This window comes from Trichechus manatus, unplaced genomic scaffold (genome assembly GCF_000243295.1).
Source record: "Trichechus manatus latirostris isolate Lorelei unplaced genomic scaffold, TriManLat1.0 scaffold00113, whole genome shotgun sequence".
Lineage (NCBI taxonomy): Eukaryota > Metazoa > Chordata > Mammalia > Sirenia > Trichechidae > Trichechus > Trichechus manatus.
In genome coordinates this window covers 4,625,581-4,647,253 of record NW_004444049.1, presented here as the reverse complement: position 1 = coordinate 4,647,253, position 21,673 = coordinate 4,625,581, and the positions used below count along the sequence as shown (strand labels likewise).

Below are 21,673 nucleotides of genomic sequence, written 5' to 3'. Positions count from 1 at the left end.
CTTTTAATATATTGGTTTTCCATAGTCTTCCAGCATTTGTTATTCTGTTCAGTAAAGTGTGATTAACATTTACATGAGTGCTGGGTTTGCAGTTCGCTCAGAACTTGCTGATTGTCTGCTATGTTTAAGTCAATCTGTGGAGAATACAAAGATGAATAAGGCATGGTGCCTGTATTAGGGTTCTCCAGAGAAACAACTAAGAGGATATATATATAGAGAGAAAGAAGTAAGCAATTCACTCACATGATTGTGGGGGCTGGCAAGTCTGAAATCCTTAGGTCAGGCAGGGTGGAAACTGATAGGATATCTATATTATAGTCTTGAGGTGGAAGCCTCAGTTTATGCTCTTAAGGCCTTCAACTGATTGGATTGGGTCTACCAACCTTATTGAGAGTAATCCTTTTTGCTTAGAATTAACTGATTTTAAATGTTAATCACATTAACAAAATATCTTCACAGCAACATCTAGTGTTTGACCAAATACCTGGGCACTGTAGCCCAGCCGAGTTGGCACAAAACTAACCATCACAGTGCCTGTCCTCACCTTGACTCTACAAGATGGTTTCCGTTGGTCTTGGGTGTGCGGATAACTGATGTATCCCTGGAAGTCTGGAGGGGATGGAAATGGTCACTATTCTGTTGTGATTTCTAGCCCAGCCTGACTCTGGGAGTGTCAGAGGACTTACGAGGGCAAGGTTTTCAGGTTGATCTTGGGGTTTGATTTTGGTATTAGACTGCATAACTTTGACTTAAAGTCTTCCAGGCACCCCCTAAATTGAGGCTGACGTGGGTGAACGCTGAGTTAATCAGGCTCCTTACCCTAGAGCAGCATCAGTACTAAACTGGACCAGGGGGATCGAGTAATGAGAAGTAGACCATTTGAACTGTGGCGGTGAGTGCTGCTTCAAACTACTGGAGTCAGGTTTGCTCAGTACTGAGTTCCTGACACAGTCTCAAGCAGAGGCAAAGGACATCCTAGAATGATGACCGCGAGAAGTCCCAGAACTGCTCTGCTGTTGGCTTGGAGAGCAGTAGTCCAGGAGAAAGCTGAGTTCCAGGAGGGGATGTCTCCAAGACAAATACTGTGTGTGAATATGTGGATGGAATTTTCTGTTCATTTGGAGAGTTTGGGGGCTGAATTACTGACAAAACCAAACCTGTTGCCATTGAGTCAATTCTGACTCATAGCGACCCTGTAGGATAGAGTAGAACTGCCCTGTCCGGAAGCAGACTGCCACATCTTTCTCCTGCAGAGCAGCTGGTGGGTTCGAACCGCAGACCTTTGGTTGGCAGCTGAGCACTTAACCACTGCGCCACCAGGGCTCCTTGAGTTACTGATGCATAGACAATAAGTGAAAAAGTATGGTAAATATTAACTCCAGAGTAAATAAAAATGTGCAGTGAAATGCAACTATGTGGCTCAATTGTGAATGATATTACAGAGGCAGCACTGAAAGGGAAACAATTATGATCTGATTAAATTGGGAGGATGAGGGAGGGGAAGTGCGGATGGGTGGAGCAATGTGTGTAAGAGCAAAACCTCCCTGTTCCATAATAGAAATCAATAGGTAATTCCTGGAAGTGGTAAGTGGAGAACTATGGGCGTTGTTTTCAGACGCGTAAAGGTAAGGAACAGCTGAAAAGAGCTAGCATCACTTGCCTCTGGGAAGGGGGCGGCAGGGGACTTTTTAAAGCCTTGTGTTTGCTTTGTTAAACCATACTCATGTAATATTTTGATAAAAACAACATTTTGTCATGCTAACAGCTCTCTTTTCTGTCTTAAGCCAGATGATGATGGTTTAATAGAGAACCTTCCAACCTCTCACCAGATGCAGAACTTCTGACAGGAGTAGACTGGTATTACTTCATGGCAGGTATATAGCACCCTAAGATGTGAGGCAGGGGTGGTGCGCCCAGCCTGTCAAGGAGATAAGACACAAAAGGAGGCAGGGCTTAGCTAGTGAGAAGAACCATACAAGCTGAATTGAGTGTTTTATCACCGCTGTTTGACTTGGCAAGGCCAACAGAGGGGTGTTGAGTATCTGCTCTGTCCGCCAGGGCTTGGTTCTTCACTAAGGCCCAAACCTACATGTTTCCTTCAGTACCTCCGTGTCCAGCATTGTTTTGCACTCAGTTACGTGACAAAATGAGGCCTCTCTGAATTTCATTATGTAAGGAATATTGACCCTGAGCTTAAGAGTTGAGAGCTTCCTTAGTATAGAACTTCCAGTCTAATCCAGGCTAGCGCAAGGGGAAGGAAAATGCCTTTTACCTAGGGGTTTGAGCTGAACTAGGACATCAGGACATCTAGAATCGAAACAGTTCGAAGGACAAACTTCAGTAGCAAACAATAAAAGCTTTTCTGGAAAGCCAACGCAGCAGCCTGAGAGCTAAGATGCCAAAAGGAGTTTCCTGCAGAGTGCCAGCATGGCACACCTGTGAGAGAGAAGGCCCAGAAGAAGCAGGGAGCGGGGCTTTGAATGTCTGCCTCCATGAAGCACCAAAGATTGATGGCGTGATAGGAGATTTTAGGATAGCAATAAGTACTATATGTCATCAATTCTTAGACTCATGTTTTTCCCACATTTGTAATGTCTGAAATTTGAATGTGTCCCAACAGCCATGCAGCCCATAATTTAATTGGCAGTGTTCTATTTTTAGTGGCATATACAGTAATAATGCACCTTAAAATCAGTGGCATTCTTTATTTATTCATTTATTTAGAACCCAAAGTTTATTAGTGGTTACAGAGGCAGGAGGGATGGGGAAAAGGGAAGTTAACAGTGCTGGAAAATCGCATTAAGGGTAGGGTTGCACAACTGATTATTGTAATTGCTGTCAAAAAATTATACACTGTAAAAAGTTGAATTGGCAAAAGTTGTGTGATAGCTATGCTTACAACAATGGCCAAAAAAAAAGAGTAGAGTAGCTGCTGAGGCTGTTTATGTACAACCAAACACCTCATGGGATTTGGTTCCTTGGAGGTTTAGGGTCATGGTTTCATAGGACATCCCAGTCAAATGGCCTAATAATGTGTTTAGTGCTTCTGTTCTACATCCTAGTTTGTTGTGTAGCACCTGGGGCCTTAAAAGCCTGTAAGCAGCCATCCAGGGCACAGCAATTGGTCCCCATTCACCTGGAGCAAGAGAGGAAGAAGGAGAGTCAGGAATAGGAGGAGGATATGGAATGTGTGGCCAGTTGCCTCCACTGAACAATTGCCTCCTTTGCCACACAATTTGAAGAACTGGATGGTGCCTAGCCTCTGTTACTGAACATTTTGATCAAAGATTCCATAGAAGGATCCTGATCAAGAAGGGGGGGAGGGGGAAATGCAGTACAGAATTCTGAACTCTCATGGACTCTAGACTATTTGGAGCCACGTAGGGTGGCTGAACCCCTGAAACTATTGCCCTGAGGTAATCTTTAAACCTTAAACCAAAAATAGCCCAACATCATCTAAAACAGAATAATAGTTTTTAGCTTAACTAATAAAGTCTGCCTTGAGCATTATGCTCTTTTTTTTTTTATTGTGCTTTTAATTAAAGTTTACAGTTCAAGTTGGTTTCTCATACCAAACTTTATATACACACTGCTCTGTGACCCTAGTTGCACTCCCCATACTGTGACAGCACACCCCTCCTTTCCACCCCAGACTTCCCGTGTCCATTCAGCCAGCTCCTGTCCCTTTCTGGCATCTCATCTCACCTCCAGACAGGAGCTGCCTGTTTAGACTCATGTATCTACTTGAGCTAAGAAGCACACTCTTCATGAGTATCATTTTATGTCTTATAGTCTAGTCTTTTCTTTGAAGAGTTGGCATCAGGAATGGTTTTCGTTTTGGGCTAACGGAGAGTCTGGGGGTCATGTCTTCTGGGGTCCCTCCAGTCTCAGTCAGACCATTAAGTCTAGTCTTTTTACTAGAAATTGAATTCTGCACCCCACCTTTCTCCTGCGCCGTCAGGGACTCTCTGTTGTGTTCCCTGTCAGGGTGGTCATTGGTGGTAGCCAGGCACCATCTAGTTCTTGTGGTCTCAGGCTGATCAAGTCTCTGGTTTATGTGGCCCTTTTGTCTCTTGGGCTCTTATTTTCCTTGTGTCTTTGGTGTTCTTCATTCTCCTTTGCTCCAGGTGGGCTGGGACCAACCGATGCATCTTAGACGGCTGCTTGCTAGCCTCCAAGACCCCAGATGTCTGTGGCATGTTTTAGACAGGATATGTTTGGCTGCGTTCCTAAAGGTGGAATGGCATTTTACATTTTGCTACATGTCAAACTGCTCTCAGAAATCAATCCAGTTTATATTTCCACCAGCAGAGTATTGAAAGTGTTCCCTTATACCCTCACCAATGCACTTGATCTTTTCCAACCTGATAGGTTAAAAATGGTATCTCAGTGTAGTTATAATTAGCATCTATTTTTTTTTTTTAGTAATAAGTGAAGCTGATCGTTATATTTTTAAGAGCCATTTGTATTTCCTTTTTGTCTCTTTATAGTCTTTGCTTTTTAAAAAACTGGGTGTTGGTCTAATTAAGGGAATTAGATAAGTTACATATTGTACCAATGGTCTTGAAGCCTAATTCAAGGAAAAGATCCGTGTCTATTGACAATACAGCAACCGCAGTGATCCTTTAAAATGTACGTTGGATAATGGCACAGCTCAGCCCCTGCTCCTATCCCCTTGCTTACTGCCTCAGCCGCACTGCACTCTGATCTTTGAAGACATGTCAGACTTTGACATTAGCACCAGCCGTTCCCCTCGATAGCCCTGGTAAAGGCATGTTTTCTTTTAACAGCAGATACGAATTTTCCGGGTGAAAAGAAAGCTGACAAAAAGTTTTTAGGACAGTATGAGGGCAGGAAAATGTTACTGGTTGTCAAGCAGAGGAGGTCAGAAAGGAGAAAAATGTAACAAAAGAGGTCCCTGTGGGAGGGTCCTCTCCATGTTGCTGCTGCAGACACTGGCCGGGTTTTTCCATTGCTGGGAAGGAGAGCTCTGCAGTTTCACATGAAACCACCCGACTTCTTCCTTGCATTTCCCCAGGACCAACAGTCTTAGGAAAACTGAACCAGAGAATTTGTTCCTTTTAATTCCCTTTGCACACTGCTCATGGCAGATGCAAAGGCTGGAGTTCCCCAATGCTCCCTTGGGCCGCCTTCCCTCTGCACTCTCCCTATAGGTTGGTAATTCTCTCCCTGGGGTGATTTCCCTCCTACCTCCCACCCTGGACACATCACAGCGTCTGAAGAGATTGTCAGTTGTTACAACTGGGGATGGTCCTGGCATCTAGTGGGTGGAGGCTGCAGATGCTGCTTACCGTGCACAGGGCAACCCCCGTGATAATTGTCCAGTCCCAAATACCAATAGTGCTGAGGTTGACAGACCCTGTTTCAGGTGATTTCATCAATTCCCTTGGCTTTGTATACATCTACAGTGTGCTGTCCGATAGGGAAGCCACAGCCACATCTGGCTGTTGAGCAGTTAAAATGTAGCTGATCTGAATTGAGATGTGCTGTGAGTGTACAACACCCATGGGTTTCAAAAACAGTATGAAAGAGAATGTAAAACATTTCATCCCTTTCTTAATGTTTACATGTTGAAGTATTTTGGAATATATTGGGTTAAGTAAAATACATTATTAAAATTAATTCAGTTAATTTTACCTCTTTTTACTTTTCTTAATGTGGCTATTAGAAAATGTCAGATTACATCCATAGCTTGCATTTGTGGCTCATGTTATAGTTTTATTGGATAATGATCTAGATGCTAAGACTCTCAAATTGGTTATCTCCAGCCCCAAACCGTTCTGTACTCAAGGTTCAGGGTCCAAAGACCTGCTTGACATCTTAATATATCTCAAACTTGATACGTCTGAAATAGAACTCTTGAGTTGCCCCACTCCAAAACCATTTCTTCTCTAGTCTTCCCTTCTTTAAATGGCATTACCATCCACTTGGCTGCTGGAGCCAGATTCCTGGAGGTCATCCTCGAATCTTCCCTTCTTTCTCACTCCCCCTCACCCAGTTCAGCAGCACATTTTATATCAGTTTTGCTGCTTCTCTCCATGTCTCTGCCACAACCACAGTGGAGGCCTTAGCATCATCTCCCACCAGGTCTACTATAGGGGCCTTCTCCTGACCCCTCTGCTGTACTTGTCCTTTGATTCAATCTCCATTCAGTAGCCCGAATGGAGCAACTTCCCATCGTATTTTAATTGAAATGCCTTGAAATGTCTGAATTCTCCCCACCTCTCCAACATCATCTTAAGCCCTGTCTCCCTCACACACCTTTTTCTAACCATGCTGGCTATCCTTTTAGATCCTGTACACACTAAACCCTTTTCCTGCTTCAGGGCCCTCACCCATCCTCTTCTATTTGGAAAGATCTTCCCCCTTGACTCCTTTATGGCTAATATCCTTTGGGTCTTAGCTTCAGGCTCAAGTGTCAGAGGTGCCCTCCCTGACAACCTCTAGCTAAGGAGAGGCCCTCCTCCCATTATTACATACCATTGTACCCAGTTTGTGTATTTTGTGGCACTTTTGGAGCCCTGGTGGCATAGTGGTTAAGAGCTCAGCTACTAACCAAAAGGTTGGCAGTTTGAATCCACCAGCCTCTCCTTGGAAACCCTATTGGGCAGTTCTACTCTGTCCTATAGGGAAACCCTATGGGGGAGTTCTACTTTGTCCTATAGGGAAACCCTATGGGGCAGTTCTACTTTGTCCTGTAGGGTCACTATGAGTCAGAATCGTCTTGACAGCAGCAAGTTTGGTTTTTTTCGGTTATCCCAATCTTAAGGAGCCCTGGTGGTGCAGCAGTTAAAGTGCTCGGCTGCCAACTGAAAGGTTGGTGGTTTGAACCACCAGCTGCTCCATACTCCGTGGGAGAAAGATGTGGCAGTTTGCTTCCGTAAAGATTAACAGCCTTGGAAAACCCTATGGGGCAGATCTACTCTGTCCTGTAGGGTCGCTATTAGTTGGAATCCACTCTGACAACAGTGGGTTTGGTTTGTTTTATCCCAGTTATAAGGAGCCCTGGTGGCACAGTGGTTAAAGTGCTCTACTGCTAACTGAAAGGTCGGTAGTTCGAACCCACCAGCTGTTCTGCAGGAGAAAGATGTGTCATTCTGCTTCAGTAAAGATGACAGCCTTGGGCAGTTCTACTGTATCCTGTAGGGTCACTACGAGTCAGAATCTACTTGACAACAATGGGTTTGGTTTTGGTTTTTTTAAGGGTAGAGTTTGGGCTGGTTTGTCTCTAGCTCCCACAGCTGGGCAAGAAGGGGAAGCTGGACTCCTGGGAGGACTGGGGAGAGAGTGCTGCGAGAGCCCTCGGTGCCCCTGGCCCCCGCTTTAGTCACCCGTGGGCCTGTTTGCCTGGCACATTTGCCCTCTTGATGGGTTTACTGCCATCACAGGTTTATTTGTGTAGTTGAGTGTCCACTAACTCCATTAGTTGGTGAGCTCCCATCCAACAACTCTAAGAGGATGGTAGAGAATTACCCCACTCTGCACGTGAGCAACCGGTTCAGAGAGGCTAAGGAACTTGCCCAAGGACACAAAGGGCCTGGAGTTAAATTCCGCCAGTCCAGTTTCAGAGCCTAGTCACCCAGGATACGGAGTCCAGGGGCACATGCTCTCCCGCCCCATCCGGGTCTCCCTGCAGGCTCCCAGAGGGGAGGAGGCTCTTCCGGGCCATCCATGGAGGGCGCCAGCTCAGGGGGCAAGGTAGGCATGGAGGGGCTCCTCGGGGCTCACGGACTGCCACCCAGTTCCCCGTGCTGCTGAGTGCAGTGCTACTCAAGGAGGGGGCGTGGCGAGGTCCCTGGAGTGTGGCCATGCTCCCAGCTAAATTGATCGCCAGCAAAATTCCTCACTGTGTCCAGATGGAGAGGTGAAGTCCAATTTTCAACCACTGAGGTGGACTGGCCACACCCCAGCCCTAGAGGGAATATGGTGATACCTGATTGGGGAGGGAGTCCCCAGGTGGTGCAGAGGTTAACGCACTTGGCTGCTTATGGAAAGGTTGGCAGTTTGAGTCCACCTAGAGTCACCCCAGAAGAAAGGCCTGGCAATCTACTTCTGAAAAATCAGCCATTGAAAACCCTATGGAGCACAGTTCTACTCTGACACACGTGGGTCGCCATGAGTCAGAGTGGGCTCCACGGCAAACGTTTTTTCCCATGGGGTGCAGGAGGGAAGGCTGTTTCCATAACTAACCACGTCTTCCTAATGTTCATAGTCAAGGACGGGGCAGTCCTCCATCACTGGCAGCCTGGTTAGCCTTGCCAAATGCAGAGGCTGAACTACCTCCTTCTTTAACCTGCCCCCACTCACTGACCCCTCAATGGACAGGGTCAGCCCTTAGGACTGCCGGCCCCTCTGCCATCTGCTGGCTCCATTTCAGTAGCTTCTTACTGCAGCTTTTTGCTGCACTTGATTTGGAATCAGGGGCCTTTTCCTCACCGCTGTGTATTGGCGGCAGGGTGCAAACCATTTCACTTTTCTGAACCTCAGTTGCCTTCATTACTGGAGGAGCCACTGATGGGCCTTATTACTGGAGGAGCCAATGATGGGCCTTCATTACTGGAAGAGCCAATAATGGGCTCTTGTGGATAGGCGGAGAGGAGGGATGAGTTATCTAATCTGTAGGGCCTGTGCGGTGTGAATTTGCCTGGATCCTTAAAGGCCTCGATGACCTGAGGCACTGATTGAACTCATCTCCCAGACCTTTCCCTCTTCCCCTGAGGGCGCCCCCTTGCACCCAGGAAGCCTGACTTCAGACCTGTGTGCTAACCAGTTTACCATCCTGTCTCTCAATTGTCTCCTAAGCTCTCTGAGCCTTGTCTCATCTCTGCCCCAGGCACTCAGCAAATGGGTTGGGAGAAGCAAAGCCCACCCCATTATTTATCGTCTGATCAACCTCGGGATTAAACCCCACCTCCGCCACTTCTGCTTGCCCCTGAATCACAAGTCCTCACGTGTGGTCCTTTCCTATGTAGTGTTTTTTCTTCACTTAAAACATCCCATCTACTGACATAACAGGAGACCTGTGACGTGTCAGACCAAATCTCACATTTATAATGCTTTTATCCCTCTCCGATCAGTGATCTTTTAAGAAAAGTGAATCTGATCCTGTTACCTCCAAAACCCCCCTTTAACAGCTTCCAGTTAATCTTAGGGTACAAATGAGATTCCTTAACAGGGTGCCCCGTTACTTTGTCAGATTTCTACTGCACGGCTTCTCCTGCCAATTCACTTCCTGGTTCCCAGTGGGTGTCCCTGCTCTCCTGACCAGGGGCTTTCACATGTGCTGCTTCCTCTACTTGGAAGAGCACCCCCTGCCCCCGCCCGTCCCTATTATACAGTTTCACAGCACTCTGTACTTGTCCCTCCGCAGTACTTGTCACAATGTAATCAAGGTCTGCCTCTACTAGGAACCACCTCTGTCCCATTCATCATGTCCCCAGATCCTGAACTCAAGGAGCTGAAATGGTCTATCACGAGACACTTGGCGAAAAGGGATTTTTGTACCTGCAAAATGCAATTTCTCATGTAAGAACTGAGGCTTAGAAACGAACGTTTGTTCCTCAACATCCTCTTACAAGGGCTGAAAACTAACCCCTTTGCCAAGGCATCTCTCTTGGAGGAGTGAAAGGATTTGTTGAGGGAAAAATCTTACAACTCTGTAAGGCTCTCTCCCCACCTGAAGAACTGCTTTCACCTTCTAACTGTGCTGTCCAGTACAGCAGCCACTAGCCGTAAGTTCGAATTCCGTTTCTCAGCTGCACTAGCCATATTTCAAGCGCTCAGTAGGCACCGGTGGCTAGTGGCTAGGCTGGACATGCAGATATAGAACACTTCCATCATCACCAAAGGTTTCATTGGACAGTACTGAGGTAAAACGGTTTTGCAGAAGCCAGTTATTTTTCTTGTCAATGAGAGAAATCAAGATGTGCTAAACTGCTCCGTTAGACTGGTCAGAACCTAGCAGAGGAGGACCAGATATTTTGGTGAGACCAGCAAAACCACAACCTGCATATAATTATTGCTTGGCTCTTCCTATGCCTTGCAGATCAATCAGAAGCAAATCCCAGTATCTTTGCCTTATCTTCCCTTTTGTAAAACAGGGACAGTCCTGCCTTCCTGGGGAATGCTGGAGCTACCCTAGGCCTTGGGTACAGCATTAGTTGCGGTGTGTGCATGGACAGGTTAACTTCTCTAGATTGTAGTGTCCTACTACCCAAATCAGGAAAAACTCTTCACCTATCTTAGGATTATTCTGAGTTTAAAATATGTATGTATGTAGGGAAACACTATATAATTGTTGGTAAAATATTACATGGAGTCAGAGTTTACATGCCAGCATTTCTGTATAGGATACAATAAAGCTTAAATAGGGTTAAGTCCATCAGTAAACTCATTTGACAGGGACCTAAGCGATGACAGGAGCTCAGGCTGCTAACCAAAAGGTTGGCAGTTTGAATCCACCAGCCTGCTCCTTGGAAACCCTATGGGGCAGCAGTTCTGCTCTGTCCTATAGGGTTGCCATGAGTTGGAATCTACTTGATGGCAGTGGGTTTTTTTCAAAGTGATGAAAAAGAAATAAAATGTCCACAATAGTCTTTTAAACAGGACAGACACACACTTTATTAGATTGTTGTTATCACTGCTAATCATCAATACTCTCTTTGATTTTTGGCTCAAAACATTATGATGTACACATCCCCCCTTTTGATCAATCACAACTACCCTATTCTTTTTAGCCAAAGCCTAACGCTAGCATATCTGCATGGGAAGAGAGAATTTTTAAAATAGTTCATAATTAAGGTTAAATGTACACTCTTTATTATGAATTAGGCAGTCTTCATTTTAGCATGACATACCAAAGGGAAGTTCTTCTGTTGGACCAGAAAACTATGAGGCAAGCAGAAAGGTCCTTGTAGACACGGTGGGGTAACCTTTCCTGGATGCAGGCTTCTCTCTGTGGGAGCTTACCTACTAAACTGGGTTTGCTAGCCTTTAAATTGGAAGCAGCAGCTCTGGGTATTTAGAGGGAAGCAGTCTCCCTTGCCAGTATATTTCTCAGTGGCCCAAGATGGTGGCTAACCGCTCCCCACCCACTGCTGAAGCCATAGTACTCCCCTCACTAAATTCTCCTACTTTACATTTCAGCTGTCCAGTCATTTGAACTTTGAGGCTGAGCACAACTGGGAAGGAACCAAAAGATACTGGTGGTAAATAACAATCACACAAGCACAAAAAGATACTTAAGTGTTAGAAACGTTTATTTGTCAAAAAATAAAAAAATAAAAAAAAGCGGGAAGAGTGGAGTTCAAAACAAGGCTCAATTTCAGCTAATGCTGCACCACGATCACAGGTCAGACATAAAAAACAAAACAAACAAAACACCACCAACCAAAACCCCACCCAAACACCCAATGGTCCTAGCAATGTCAGAAGATTAGCTTCTGTGTTAGAGTCCAGAGCTAACAGAAGAGTGAGAGGCTGCTTGCCACTACATGGTCATTCTAAAGGGCAAGGAAGTGCTGCAGGTAGGCAGGGAGAAGGGTTCAACTTAAGGAAAGCAAGGTAAGAGGGGATCCACTGTACAGGAAAAAGGGGGTGCCAGCATACTCCTTACCTAGGGCTGCTCAGAGGCTGAGAATATAAGGAGCAGAGTGAAAGGCTACAGAGACTAGTATCAGGAAGGAAGAAAAGTCAACTTAGAAGAATTAAGAAAGAAAACATAGTTGGTCACAAACTCCTTTGTTTACTGAAACATGAAGCAATGGAAACATCCCGGCAAAGGGGACCGCGCGGAGCAAGCTCTCATACATGACCGCAGCCCGAGGGAGGGTTCAGTCCGCAATTATCCTACCTGAAAGAGAGCACAACACAAGAGGCTTACACAGTGCCAGGGGAGCAGCTCGGCTCCGAGTACAGGGGCCCCGGTCCCGTCCTGTATTCCAGGGGGAGAAAAAAAAAAAAAAGAACAAAACAAAACCAAGTCAGTGTGGATCAAACTTCTATCATGTAATTACCTGGGAATCTACTAATCACTCTATATAGGAATCTACTTATAGCTATATACAGGACAAGACGCAATCTATCTGGAGGACTGCTGTGTTGGTGATAAATACATCTTTCTGATTTTCTTACCCATCTTTTAGGCAAGACAACCCCTGTGACAGGGCTACTGTCACTGCAACAAAGGACATACAAATATTCCATTATCAAGAACCATAATTTAATTTTTGAGTTCAAGAACAGCAGAAGACGCCCAGATCTCAAAAATGGCCAACTGCACTATTCTACATTTGTTTCATTTTAATCTTTCATAGTCCACCAGTTTTCAGAAATGACAATCACAAAGGGTAGGGTATCAAGGAGTGGTCATTCACCCGTCTCCAACACACCTACATGTCATACTGTCATAGATTTAGAGCCATAATTCCAGTGGCTTTCCTAATTGGCCAGATCTCTCTTTCCAAATCAAAAGAAATCACTCCTACAATTTTCTACTACTTCCATTGATGATGGGAATTCCAGACACCAATGGTTGGGGGAAAAAAAAGTTAACTCACACCAAGTTCCTCTACTTATTACAGACAAGGGCCAAATCTTGGTCTTGATCTGTGCCAATCGACTTCAAAAGTTGTGACGCTCTTGGATCAGTTCTGCTAGGGTGAGACCCGAATTTGGCTCCCCAACAGTTGTGGAGTATTTCATCCTGGCAGCCTCATTAACATCAGGCTCCTGGGACTGCAACCAACTCAGGGTTATTCAGTCCATTTGAGGTTCACACCTGGAAGGTAAGTTTCTTTAAAAGTCATCACTAAAAAGAGGTTAGTTCAACAACCACTGCCCACAGTCAAAAAATCACTTAGGAATACCCTAACAATACTCTTTTAAAGACCACAATGTCCTAATTTACTGTTTAACTCTGAAACATATTTGAGAGAAACAGATGTTATCTGATAGCTGATACCATCTTATTTCAGAGGCGTATCTTCCTCTGTGGTGGATCCAGATGCGCAAAGTAAAAACTGACGACAAACCATAAAAGTTGTAAGATTGCGCAACATACACGAGCACACCCTGCTGCCAATGGTCTCAGGACATCCCAAGTCTTGTTGTCATGGTCATACAGCATGTAACTATGACAAGTTCACACCATATTTGCTTTTCACTTTACATAAAAGGGCAAACTCCCATGGTTGGTTTTGTTTTACACATAAACCCAAGGGGTAAGCTGGGAATCCTGGGAACTCAGTGATAAACCACCGGGCGTCCAATTCAAGTGATGCTCAGTTTCAAGGTACAAGAAAAATCATGAGAATATAAAGTTGTTTTGAGCCCTTTCCACTCAGATGAAGAGGTTTATTTATCAGTCTCTAATACTCCTAATTATTCTCGCCATTCCAACACCTGTGGTATACATATCCTGAAGCAGGAAAAAGGAAATTCTCAGGGTCACCACGAATGGGATTTTACACACACTGGAAGATTACCAGCTTATCTAATTCCTTAAATGCTCCTCCCTTAAACAGAAAACAAAACAAAAATTGCTAGAAGAAATGGAAAGCATCAGGTTCTAGATGAGAGCATCAAAGGCTACACGGAAGGGCACGTGCAGAACAAGGTACTCTGGATTACTAATATAGAGAAGGGACTCTCATGGGACAGAGGCGTCAAAACAATCAGCTTTCAGGCAAGCTCTTAGAACTGAACCACCTAAACTTTATAGGGCTTTCTTTGGCTTACAGACATATAAGAATAGTTTCCCCTGATAAAGGCTAATGACCCAAGAAGCAATTTTATTAGCAAACTGGAAGTCTAAAGTTAAAATCCTCCCTTCATTACTAACTCCTGAACCACAATGATTTTTATAGTGGAAAGAGAATGGGTTTTGTAATCAGCCAGACCTGAATTTGAATCTTGACTCTACCTCTCGATTACCAAATGACTTTGGGCAAAATACTTAACCTCTACTAGCCTTACTTCTGTCACCTGTAAGAAATAAGACCTCAGAGGCTTACTGTGTAGATTAAATGATACCATGTACACAGAGGGCACTCAGCAAATGGGAGTCCCCTTATCTACCGGTCTGAAACCCAGATCTGCTCACATCTGACTACAGAACAATATTCTCACTAACAAATTGAGTATGTTGTTATTCTCTCAGAAGGAACAAGTTGGTTGAAGTCACACACAAAAACATCAACAGGCCAAATGAATCTCTGGCTTAAACTGAAGAAATGTTTAAGACTATAATTGTGCCTTTTGGATACTGTCCCGACAGCAAAGAGGTGGCTCTAGCCTCCTCTATCAAGCACGGGTCTCTTTCAAGAGAACTAAAGAGAATCTTAACCACACCCACCCCGCTCTCACCTCCAGTCTTTAAAAGGCTGAGTACCGTGCTCGGTCCACATACTGCTCCCGTTCATACCGAGCCACGTCATACAGAGAATTCCGTGCAGCTGCTGACGCCTGAGACAGCTCACTCTCTGGCCCATAACCGTAGCCCTCTCCAACTGTGGGAAGCACAGCTGCAGTGCGGCGCAGGGGGCTCCTGTCCCTTCCGTAATAGGCCGAAGTGGTGGCAGCAGCAGCGGCCATAGCAGCTGAGGTGGCAGCAGTGCCTGAATTTGGCAATAGGTGTCTGTCATAGGGATCAACAGAAGTGGAGTTGAGGTGACTGGTCACAGCTGTGTTCTGGACTTGAGGCAGATGGGACATGGTCTGCTCTGCATAGTTGTATGCGGACGCCGCCGCTGCCGCCGCCACCGCCTCATATGAGCGGACCCGGTAACGCTTATAGTAGTCAAGTGCCCCATATGCATCGTTGTAATACATGGATTCCCCGTAGCCCATGGTGTAAGGCGTGCGAACTGCTCCATACTGTTCATTGTACTGCTCAGTGAAGTCTGCCACGCGACCCGTGCGGTCTACTGGGCACTCTTTGGACCAGTGCCCCTCTTTCCCGCACCGATAGCAGCCGCTCTGGTCTCCCATCCCGGGCGCGGTCCGAAGCCGGCTGGTGGACAACTGCACGTGCATTCGTTTGCCTTGAGGAAACAGATGTAAGAAGATCTGTGATAACTCATTAACCTTCCCGATCCTCCCCCAGATGGAAGGGAACTAGCTGGCATAAGGCACACAGACACGCATACGCTCCTGTGAACCTACTGCAGCAATCCCCGCCAAAAGCAGCTGAAATGAAGTTTTAATACATATAAGAGCTAAAAAACATGAGTCCTCAGAGACCAGTCAACTTTCTACTTATCCCAGCAGTAAACCAGAGTTCCTCCTACTTGTATTTCCAAAACTTTCCTCCCCTCATCCCTACAGAAATGGAAAGTTTCCACTTCTCACTGCTAAGGCTGTTAAATTAGTAACAGTGACTCAAAACCTGCCACTACTTCCAAATCAAATATCCAACACAACCAAAGTTCTGCAGGATTTGGAAAGCATCTTACCAACCTCTACTGATTAATACTTATGGGCACATAAGGCCTGAGCATTTACTGTGGCTTAAAAATCTCAGCAACCTTCTTTCCAGCTTGTTTACTTCAGCCGTTTCTGCAGGTGTCACCAGAGGGCGCTCTACGTCAAGTACACAAATCGTACTTGGCTCATCAGCTGCTTCTCTCCAGCATCAGCGGGGGTTATGAGACCCTCCAGATTTCAACCCCACCCCCACCCCCACCTTTGTCAGCAAGGGTGAATCCATACCTACTATGGAAAACTACTTCATCACCAATAAAAGTTAGAAACATCCTGAAGTAGTGCCAGTTTCTTTGGGGCAATATGCTGCCCCTTCTGGTCCCAGGTAATGGAATGATCAACACTTCATCCTGCCCCAAAGTCTGATATTCTTTCCAGAAGATTAGGAAAATGCAGCCTCTGCCTAAAGGCCTCTGGGCACCATACAAACAGCTGCACTTCAGGATGCCCAGCACTGAGAACAGCTAAGAGAAAAACTGCTCATCGCCCAGGGCATGTGGCACCAAACCCAGGGACCCTCGCTGCTGAAAGTGTCCAAGGCATTCTAAAAGTGGTTTGCAAAAAGGATTATTCTTGGCAGCAACTTCGTCCCAAACTGTATTAAGACGTTGGAGAGCAAGCCAGTGCTTTTCAAACTGTAGCAAAAGGCAGCCAGTACAGAACGTAGAGACCAGTGGGGCTGGGTGTCCCTCTTGGAAGGGCTGTTCAGAACAGACACCCCCGCCCCCCCACGACCAGCAAGTTGCCCTCTCTGTAACAGACCTTGTTCTGGATGCAGCCTCGCGCACCACCATCCTGTTAGAAAGAGCTCGATCCAGGACGGCAGCCAGAACAGAGCCACGCACTGAGCCTGAGAAGGGAGTGGGTCAGTGCAGTCGAATCACCTTAGACTCTTTTCTGCCCAAATGGCTAAGATTTCTACCACCCCAATTTTTAGTACTGGCCTTTTTAAAGCAGAAACAAAGGTGTTTAGGCTTTTTACCTCCAGCTGCTAGTACAGATGCAGCATCCACCATCACCACTGAGAGACTACACAAATACCAAATGGCAGAAACTCTCGGAAAGCAGCATGTAGTCATCACATTTTTTTCTCAGATTGAAATACTCCCGTTCTAACTCTTCGCAGTTATTAAGGGCCACAACGTTAACTCTGCTTAGGACATTTCTGCTTCAGTTTCTCTCTCACGTGTCAAAACCAAACCCAGGGCTGTTGAGTCTTTCCGACTCAGAGTTCCCTAAAATTTAGAATAAAGGATTCCAAGTTGCTTGGCTTTCAAATATGCATGGTGACATTAAGCTGTGACAGACACAATTATACTCGAATTCTGAAGTCAGAGTAACTATGCTAAACTAAAAATCAGCCAATCCAGAGTCCAAGAAGTACATTTTAAGGGGCAAAAAATCCAATCAAACTTGCACTTGTTCGCGTCTACAGATTCTGGGTTCGTTTTTTGGAGAAACAAAGCCCTGTGATTTTTTTCTTGATGTTTCTGTTACTAAATCCAATCTTCACTCCTGTTTTTCTATGTTTAGAGAGTGGGGAAGCATAAGCTTGCGTGACCATCTGTAGCAAAATCTAGCCCCGTCATAGTTATAAAAACATTTTTACCCACAACTAAAAGATCTCTAATAGACATGGTAGGTTCCTCCCCCACTCCATAATCTTTCCAATGGTATTAACTGGGCTTTTCATTTCCTAAAGTTCTTATAACAATTGAAAAATACCCAGATACTCTATTGTCTTAAGGACCAAGCCACAGAAGAGGGCAAGATTAAATCTCACCACCCTACTACACGTGGGGAGGCTAAAAGCCTGAAGATTTTCTGAGACCTCCAAAAGTTACTGATATCTGCTGCCAACACTTTCCAGAAAACCAGCCCAATAAAGTGCTTTCTTTTGAAAGCTGGAACAGAAAACAGTATTAAAATGCTGACAGAGGTGAGAAACTTTGGGCCCCAACTTCTGAGCTCCTGCCCCAGTGCCAGAGCCCAGAGAAGGCCGGGGGGGAAGGGGTGGGCAGTGATACCAACTTGTGCTTGATGTAATGCTTCTTTACACCGAGAAAGAGAACAGGAGCCCCCTGAATGCTTACTGTCATTCCCAACTCTGCTGCCCAAACTGTTACTTGGCAACAGCTTCTTTAGGGTCTTCCAAAGCAAATCATTTCCTAATTCAACAGCAGTTCAATTCACTGCTGTTTGTAGGGAGGAAACAGATCCAGAAAGACCCGGGTAAACCCAGATTCTGCTGCTTCTGTTTACAAGTCACAATGCTAGGATGAAATGGTAATCATAACCTACAGAAATAAAGGCTCAAAAGATACCCAGAGGCACTCTTCAAGGGCCACCTTCATTAGTAGGAGACGACGGAAAAGGCTTTAAACTGAGAAATGTGGCAAACTGGTGTCTAGATTGTATTTTGCGTAAAACTGCAACTTATTACCCGATGATAAACTTGCTCTTGTCATCTGGGAAAACAAGAGTCGGTGATAAAATGCCTCTAACCCAGAGCAGAGTGCTCTCTCCAGAGGGGCCTCGCTAAGGATATGAAAACCAAATGAAGGAGTTTTCTTTTCCAATTCAGTTTACTCTAAAGAAGTAATGACATTTTAAAAAACCTCATGGATCAGTATGTTACTCAGATATACGTTTCTGGAAGTAATTAAACCTTCTGTATTAAAATACACTCTCCTTCCCAAGCCACTCCCCCAAATAACTAATTTCCCTTATACAGACTTTTCTCTTTTCCTTTTATCCAATCGTATATTAAAAAAGTAAGGCCATGCAGAGTTTGCACCTAACTTTAACTGCATTTTGTTTACGCTTTGTCTGTGAAGAGAGAATCCCTCCTTCCTTCTCTCCATTGTCCAATCATGATCTCCCTCTCTGCCCAAATGAAAATAATGAAGGATCGTTTTTAAAGCTACTTGGAATGCAACCCCATTCCAAAACAATAACAGTAATAAAATAAATAAGTAAATACACAAGGAAAGCTTAACGGTCCCATTTTAAATAACTTTCTAACCATAATGGAAGCGCTCCTGTGCACGCCACACTCACCTCTCATCATATAATGCTGTCACTGTCAAAGCACTTTCACATCTATTACCTTATTCTAGCCTCGCGACCAGCCTGTGAGGGAGGTACTGCAAGGACTGCTACCTCTACTTTATAAGCGGGGAAAATGAAGCAGAGAGGTTAAATCACGTGTCCAAAATCATACGACTAGTTAAGTACCAAGTATCTACAACTCTGTCCTTTTCTCCCAAGAGGAGCTCAAAGTCAGGGCACCACAGGCTGGGGCCCAAGGTACTTGATGGTGCTTCTCTCCCAATCTCAACTACCTGCCAACTTTCTAACCCTTTTCTGGCCACCATTTCCTCTTCTCCCGGTACTTCTTTCTCAATCTCTTCTCTAGGTTTAGCAGAGGACCCTTATGTACTTCTTAAGAACCCTCTAGTGGCACTCAAAACAAAAAGGGTGTTGACTTACATACCAGAAAAGTGATGTGAATGTGTGTGGTCCAAAATGATACTGTCAACAAAAAACTTGTAGAGCAGTGCTGTCCAACAGAACTTTCTATAATGACGGAAATGTTCTATCTCTAAGCTAAGATGGTTGCCACTAGCTTTATGTGGCTACTGAGTGCTTGAAATGTGGCCAGTACAACGGAGGAAAAGAATTTTAAACATTTAATTTCAATTAACTTAAACAGTTACATGTGGCTAGTGGCTACCACATTTTTCAGCACAGTTCTAGTGGGTCCACGGATGATCTCAGGTGTTATTAATGACAACACACGCCCTTTATTATTGGTGCATAGAAGATACGCTTTACGCTGCTCTTACTGGCATCTCTACAAAAGCAGCACCCTAATTCCCACTGACTCTAAACTTTTTAGAAATGTCTGTTTTCTCCTTAGGTGTCTCCTTTTCCCCCAGGGTTAATCAACAGCAGGTGGAGAACAGTCTGGGCTTTTTTTTTTCCCTTGTGCTCCGTTTGTATAGTCCCCAGGTGGAGCAAATTTGAGCACCCACAAAATACACCCCCAAATCCAGATTCACCACTGAAATGTATAAAATAAGGCTTTCTCTGGATGTTTTTTTTAATCTCTTTCCACCACTACGTTATCACCCAAGGCAGGAAAGAGTACAAATCTCAAGCACTGAAACCCTCCAACAGAAATCTTCCAGTCCTAACAAAAGAAGCAGGACAACCATAGACCTCCATCCTCCCCAAAACCAAACCACACTCGTTGCTGTCAAGTCGATTTTGACTCACAGAGTAGAACTGCCCCAGAGTCTCCAAGCAGCGCCTGGTGGATTCGAACTGCTGACCTTTTGGTTAGCAGTCGTAGCACTTAACCATTATGCCACCAGCGTTTCCCTCCCTTATTCCAGGAGGGACTTATTTGCTAAGGTAGATTAAATTCCCAAGAGCGCACAATGAAGGATGCCTACAGGATAAAGTAACCCCAGTCTGTGATCCTAAGCAGTTGCTGAGAAGTGTCTTGGCAAACCTGAAAAGTGGAAGCGTTTCCATTCTCCAGAGTAAACTGTGCATAAGAGCAGTAAATGTGTCGTTATTCACTGACATGAAGTCGATTCCAACTTTCAGTGACCCTAAGTGTGCAGAGTAGAACTGCTCCATGGGGTTTCCAAGGCTGTGATCTTTTGGAAGGAGATCACCAGCCCTTACTTCCGAGGTGCCTCCGGGTGGGTCTGAACTGCCAGCTTTTCAGGCAGTAGTCCAGCTTAACCATCTGCGCCACCCAGGGACTCATGTAGTAAACATGACACTGTCTACCATTTCCAGCTAAAACAGAACGAAAGAGATCACCGCACCGGCCCCACAGTCTTGTGTTCTCTCCTCTTGTCTTGAGCCAGACCCCACCCAGCTCTGCCACCCAGTCCCCAGGGCAGTTCACCTTGAAACTCTGTGTTGTCAAGGCCCCTGATGGCCTCAACCGCATCCTCTGCCCGCTCCATGTGTACGAAGGCATAATCCTTCACGATGTCACATTCGATGACAGGACCATACTCCTCAAACTTGGCCCGAAGCTCTTGGTTGGTGCAAGTGGGACTGATGTTGCCCACGTGTAACTTGGTTGAAGCTTTGCTCTTATTCTTGCTGGCTTCCACGTTGATGTTCACCCCGTGCAGCTTGTAATGGTGCAGGTTGCGTATGGCATCCTCGGCCGCCGTCTTGTCCTCTATGTGCACAAAGCCGTAGTTCTTAATGATGTCACATTCCAGCACCTTCCCGTACTGCTCAAAGAGTGAGCGGATCTCCTGCTCTGTGGCCTCCCGGGGCAGGTTTCCGATGAACAGCTTCACCATCCTGACAACAGCCTGGGAGAGAAGACACAAGACTTCAAAAGTCGGGGGTGGGCCCGAAATTTCAGTGCATTGCATTTTAGTTTAATCGTCCAGAGAAGTTCTTGGCACTTTCGAGACCCTCACACAGACGTCCATTATTCTTTCTCAATAGAGGGAGAAAGGTTTGTTCTCAAGCAGTAGGGTAAGCTGAGTTTGACAGATGCAAACAAGAGGTCGGAGATCGTCTCCGTAAAATGAGGCATATTTAAATAACAGGTTTAGCTGTTTCACGTCTTAAAGGAATCTTTTTTAGGGGTGGGAGAAGAGGAAAGAGGCAAAGCAGAAGGTGAGAGGCACATATCTAAGTGTCCCGGGTAATAAGATTTTGGAGGGAAATCTGTGTACCGCTCCTCTGCGCGGTATCACCTTTCAAGGTATTCTAATAATGAAAAGCTCCCCTTTGGGTCCAATCTGGGACCCCCCACCCGTCCAACCTCCAGCTCCTTCGCCCCAACAAAGACATGAGCCAACCCCTGCCCCGCCTCCGGAGACCCGGACCCGCCTCCTCCAGTTGTCTCCCCGGACCTCCCGCAGCAAGAAGTGAACCCCAAACCCTGGGCCGTACCGGTCCGCGAGAAGCCCGGCCCGACCCGCCCCCGGGCTCTCCACACACCCGCAAGACCCGTCTCGTACCTCCGGGTGGCGGCGGCGGTGGCGGCGGCTCCCGCGTCAGAGAGAACCCTACAAAATGGCGACGGCCGCTCGAGCCTCGGCGCGACCGGGCCCTTTCTCGCGCGCCGGCTCACGCACGCGCGAGTGCGCGCTGCCGCCCTCCCCTTCCCCTCGCGGGAGCC

General features: G+C 45.8%; 2 protein-coding genes across 6 annotated transcripts in view; one reads left to right on the top strand and one right to left on the bottom strand.

The window, feature by feature from the left end:
• Positions 1-12,005, top strand: part of LOC101349220 (RNA-binding protein 4) — a 21,858-nt gene extending 9,853 nt beyond the window's left edge. The window contains exons 3-4 of one of the 3 annotated variants that reach the window (XR_002825212.1): positions 1,785-1,874; positions 11,167-12,005. Coding sequence is in view for 2 of the 3 variants with exons in the window: in XM_023738174.1 (XP_023593942.1) it covers positions 11,167-11,189 (23 nt within the window). In the remaining variant the exon portion in view is untranslated. Of the gene's footprint in view, positions 1-1,784; positions 2,919-11,166 lie in introns of those variants that run through there. The other 2 variants (XM_023738174.1, XM_023738176.1) reach the window with 2 other exon arrangements.
• LOC101348786 (RNA-binding protein 4B) lies at positions 11,262-21,673 on the bottom strand. Of its 3 annotated transcripts, none has more exons than XM_004383679.2 (4): positions 21,513-21,673; positions 20,429-20,852; positions 14,386-15,062; positions 11,262-11,872 (listed from the first exon to the last, which is right to left on the bottom strand). In XM_004383679.2, the coding sequence occupies exons 2-3, from the start codon at positions 20,838-20,840 to the stop codon at positions 14,395-14,397; spliced, it is 1,080 nt and encodes a 359-aa protein (XP_004383736.1). In that variant the 5' UTR covers positions 20,841-20,852; positions 21,513-21,673; the 3' UTR covers positions 11,262-11,872; positions 14,386-14,394. The 3 variants fall into 3 exon arrangements, with proteins under 3 accessions (XP_004383736.1, XP_023593945.1, XP_023593946.1); XM_023738177.1 differs by lacking the exon at positions 11,262-11,872 and adding an exon at positions 12,325-12,799 and having other exon boundaries at positions 21,513-21,597; XM_023738178.1 differs by lacking the exons at positions 11,262-11,872; positions 21,513-21,673 and adding exons at positions 12,325-12,799; positions 21,445-21,467.

Coding starts and splice junctions, on each gene's coding strand:
- LOC101348786 (XM_004383679.2), bottom strand. CDS start 20,840: ATGGTGAAGCTGTTCATCGGAAACCTGCCCCGGGAGGCCACAGAGCAG. Junction 15,063..20,428: donor TGACAACACAGAGTTTCAAG/GTGAACTGCCCT, acceptor TGTTTCCTCAAG/GCAAACGAATGCACGTGCAG.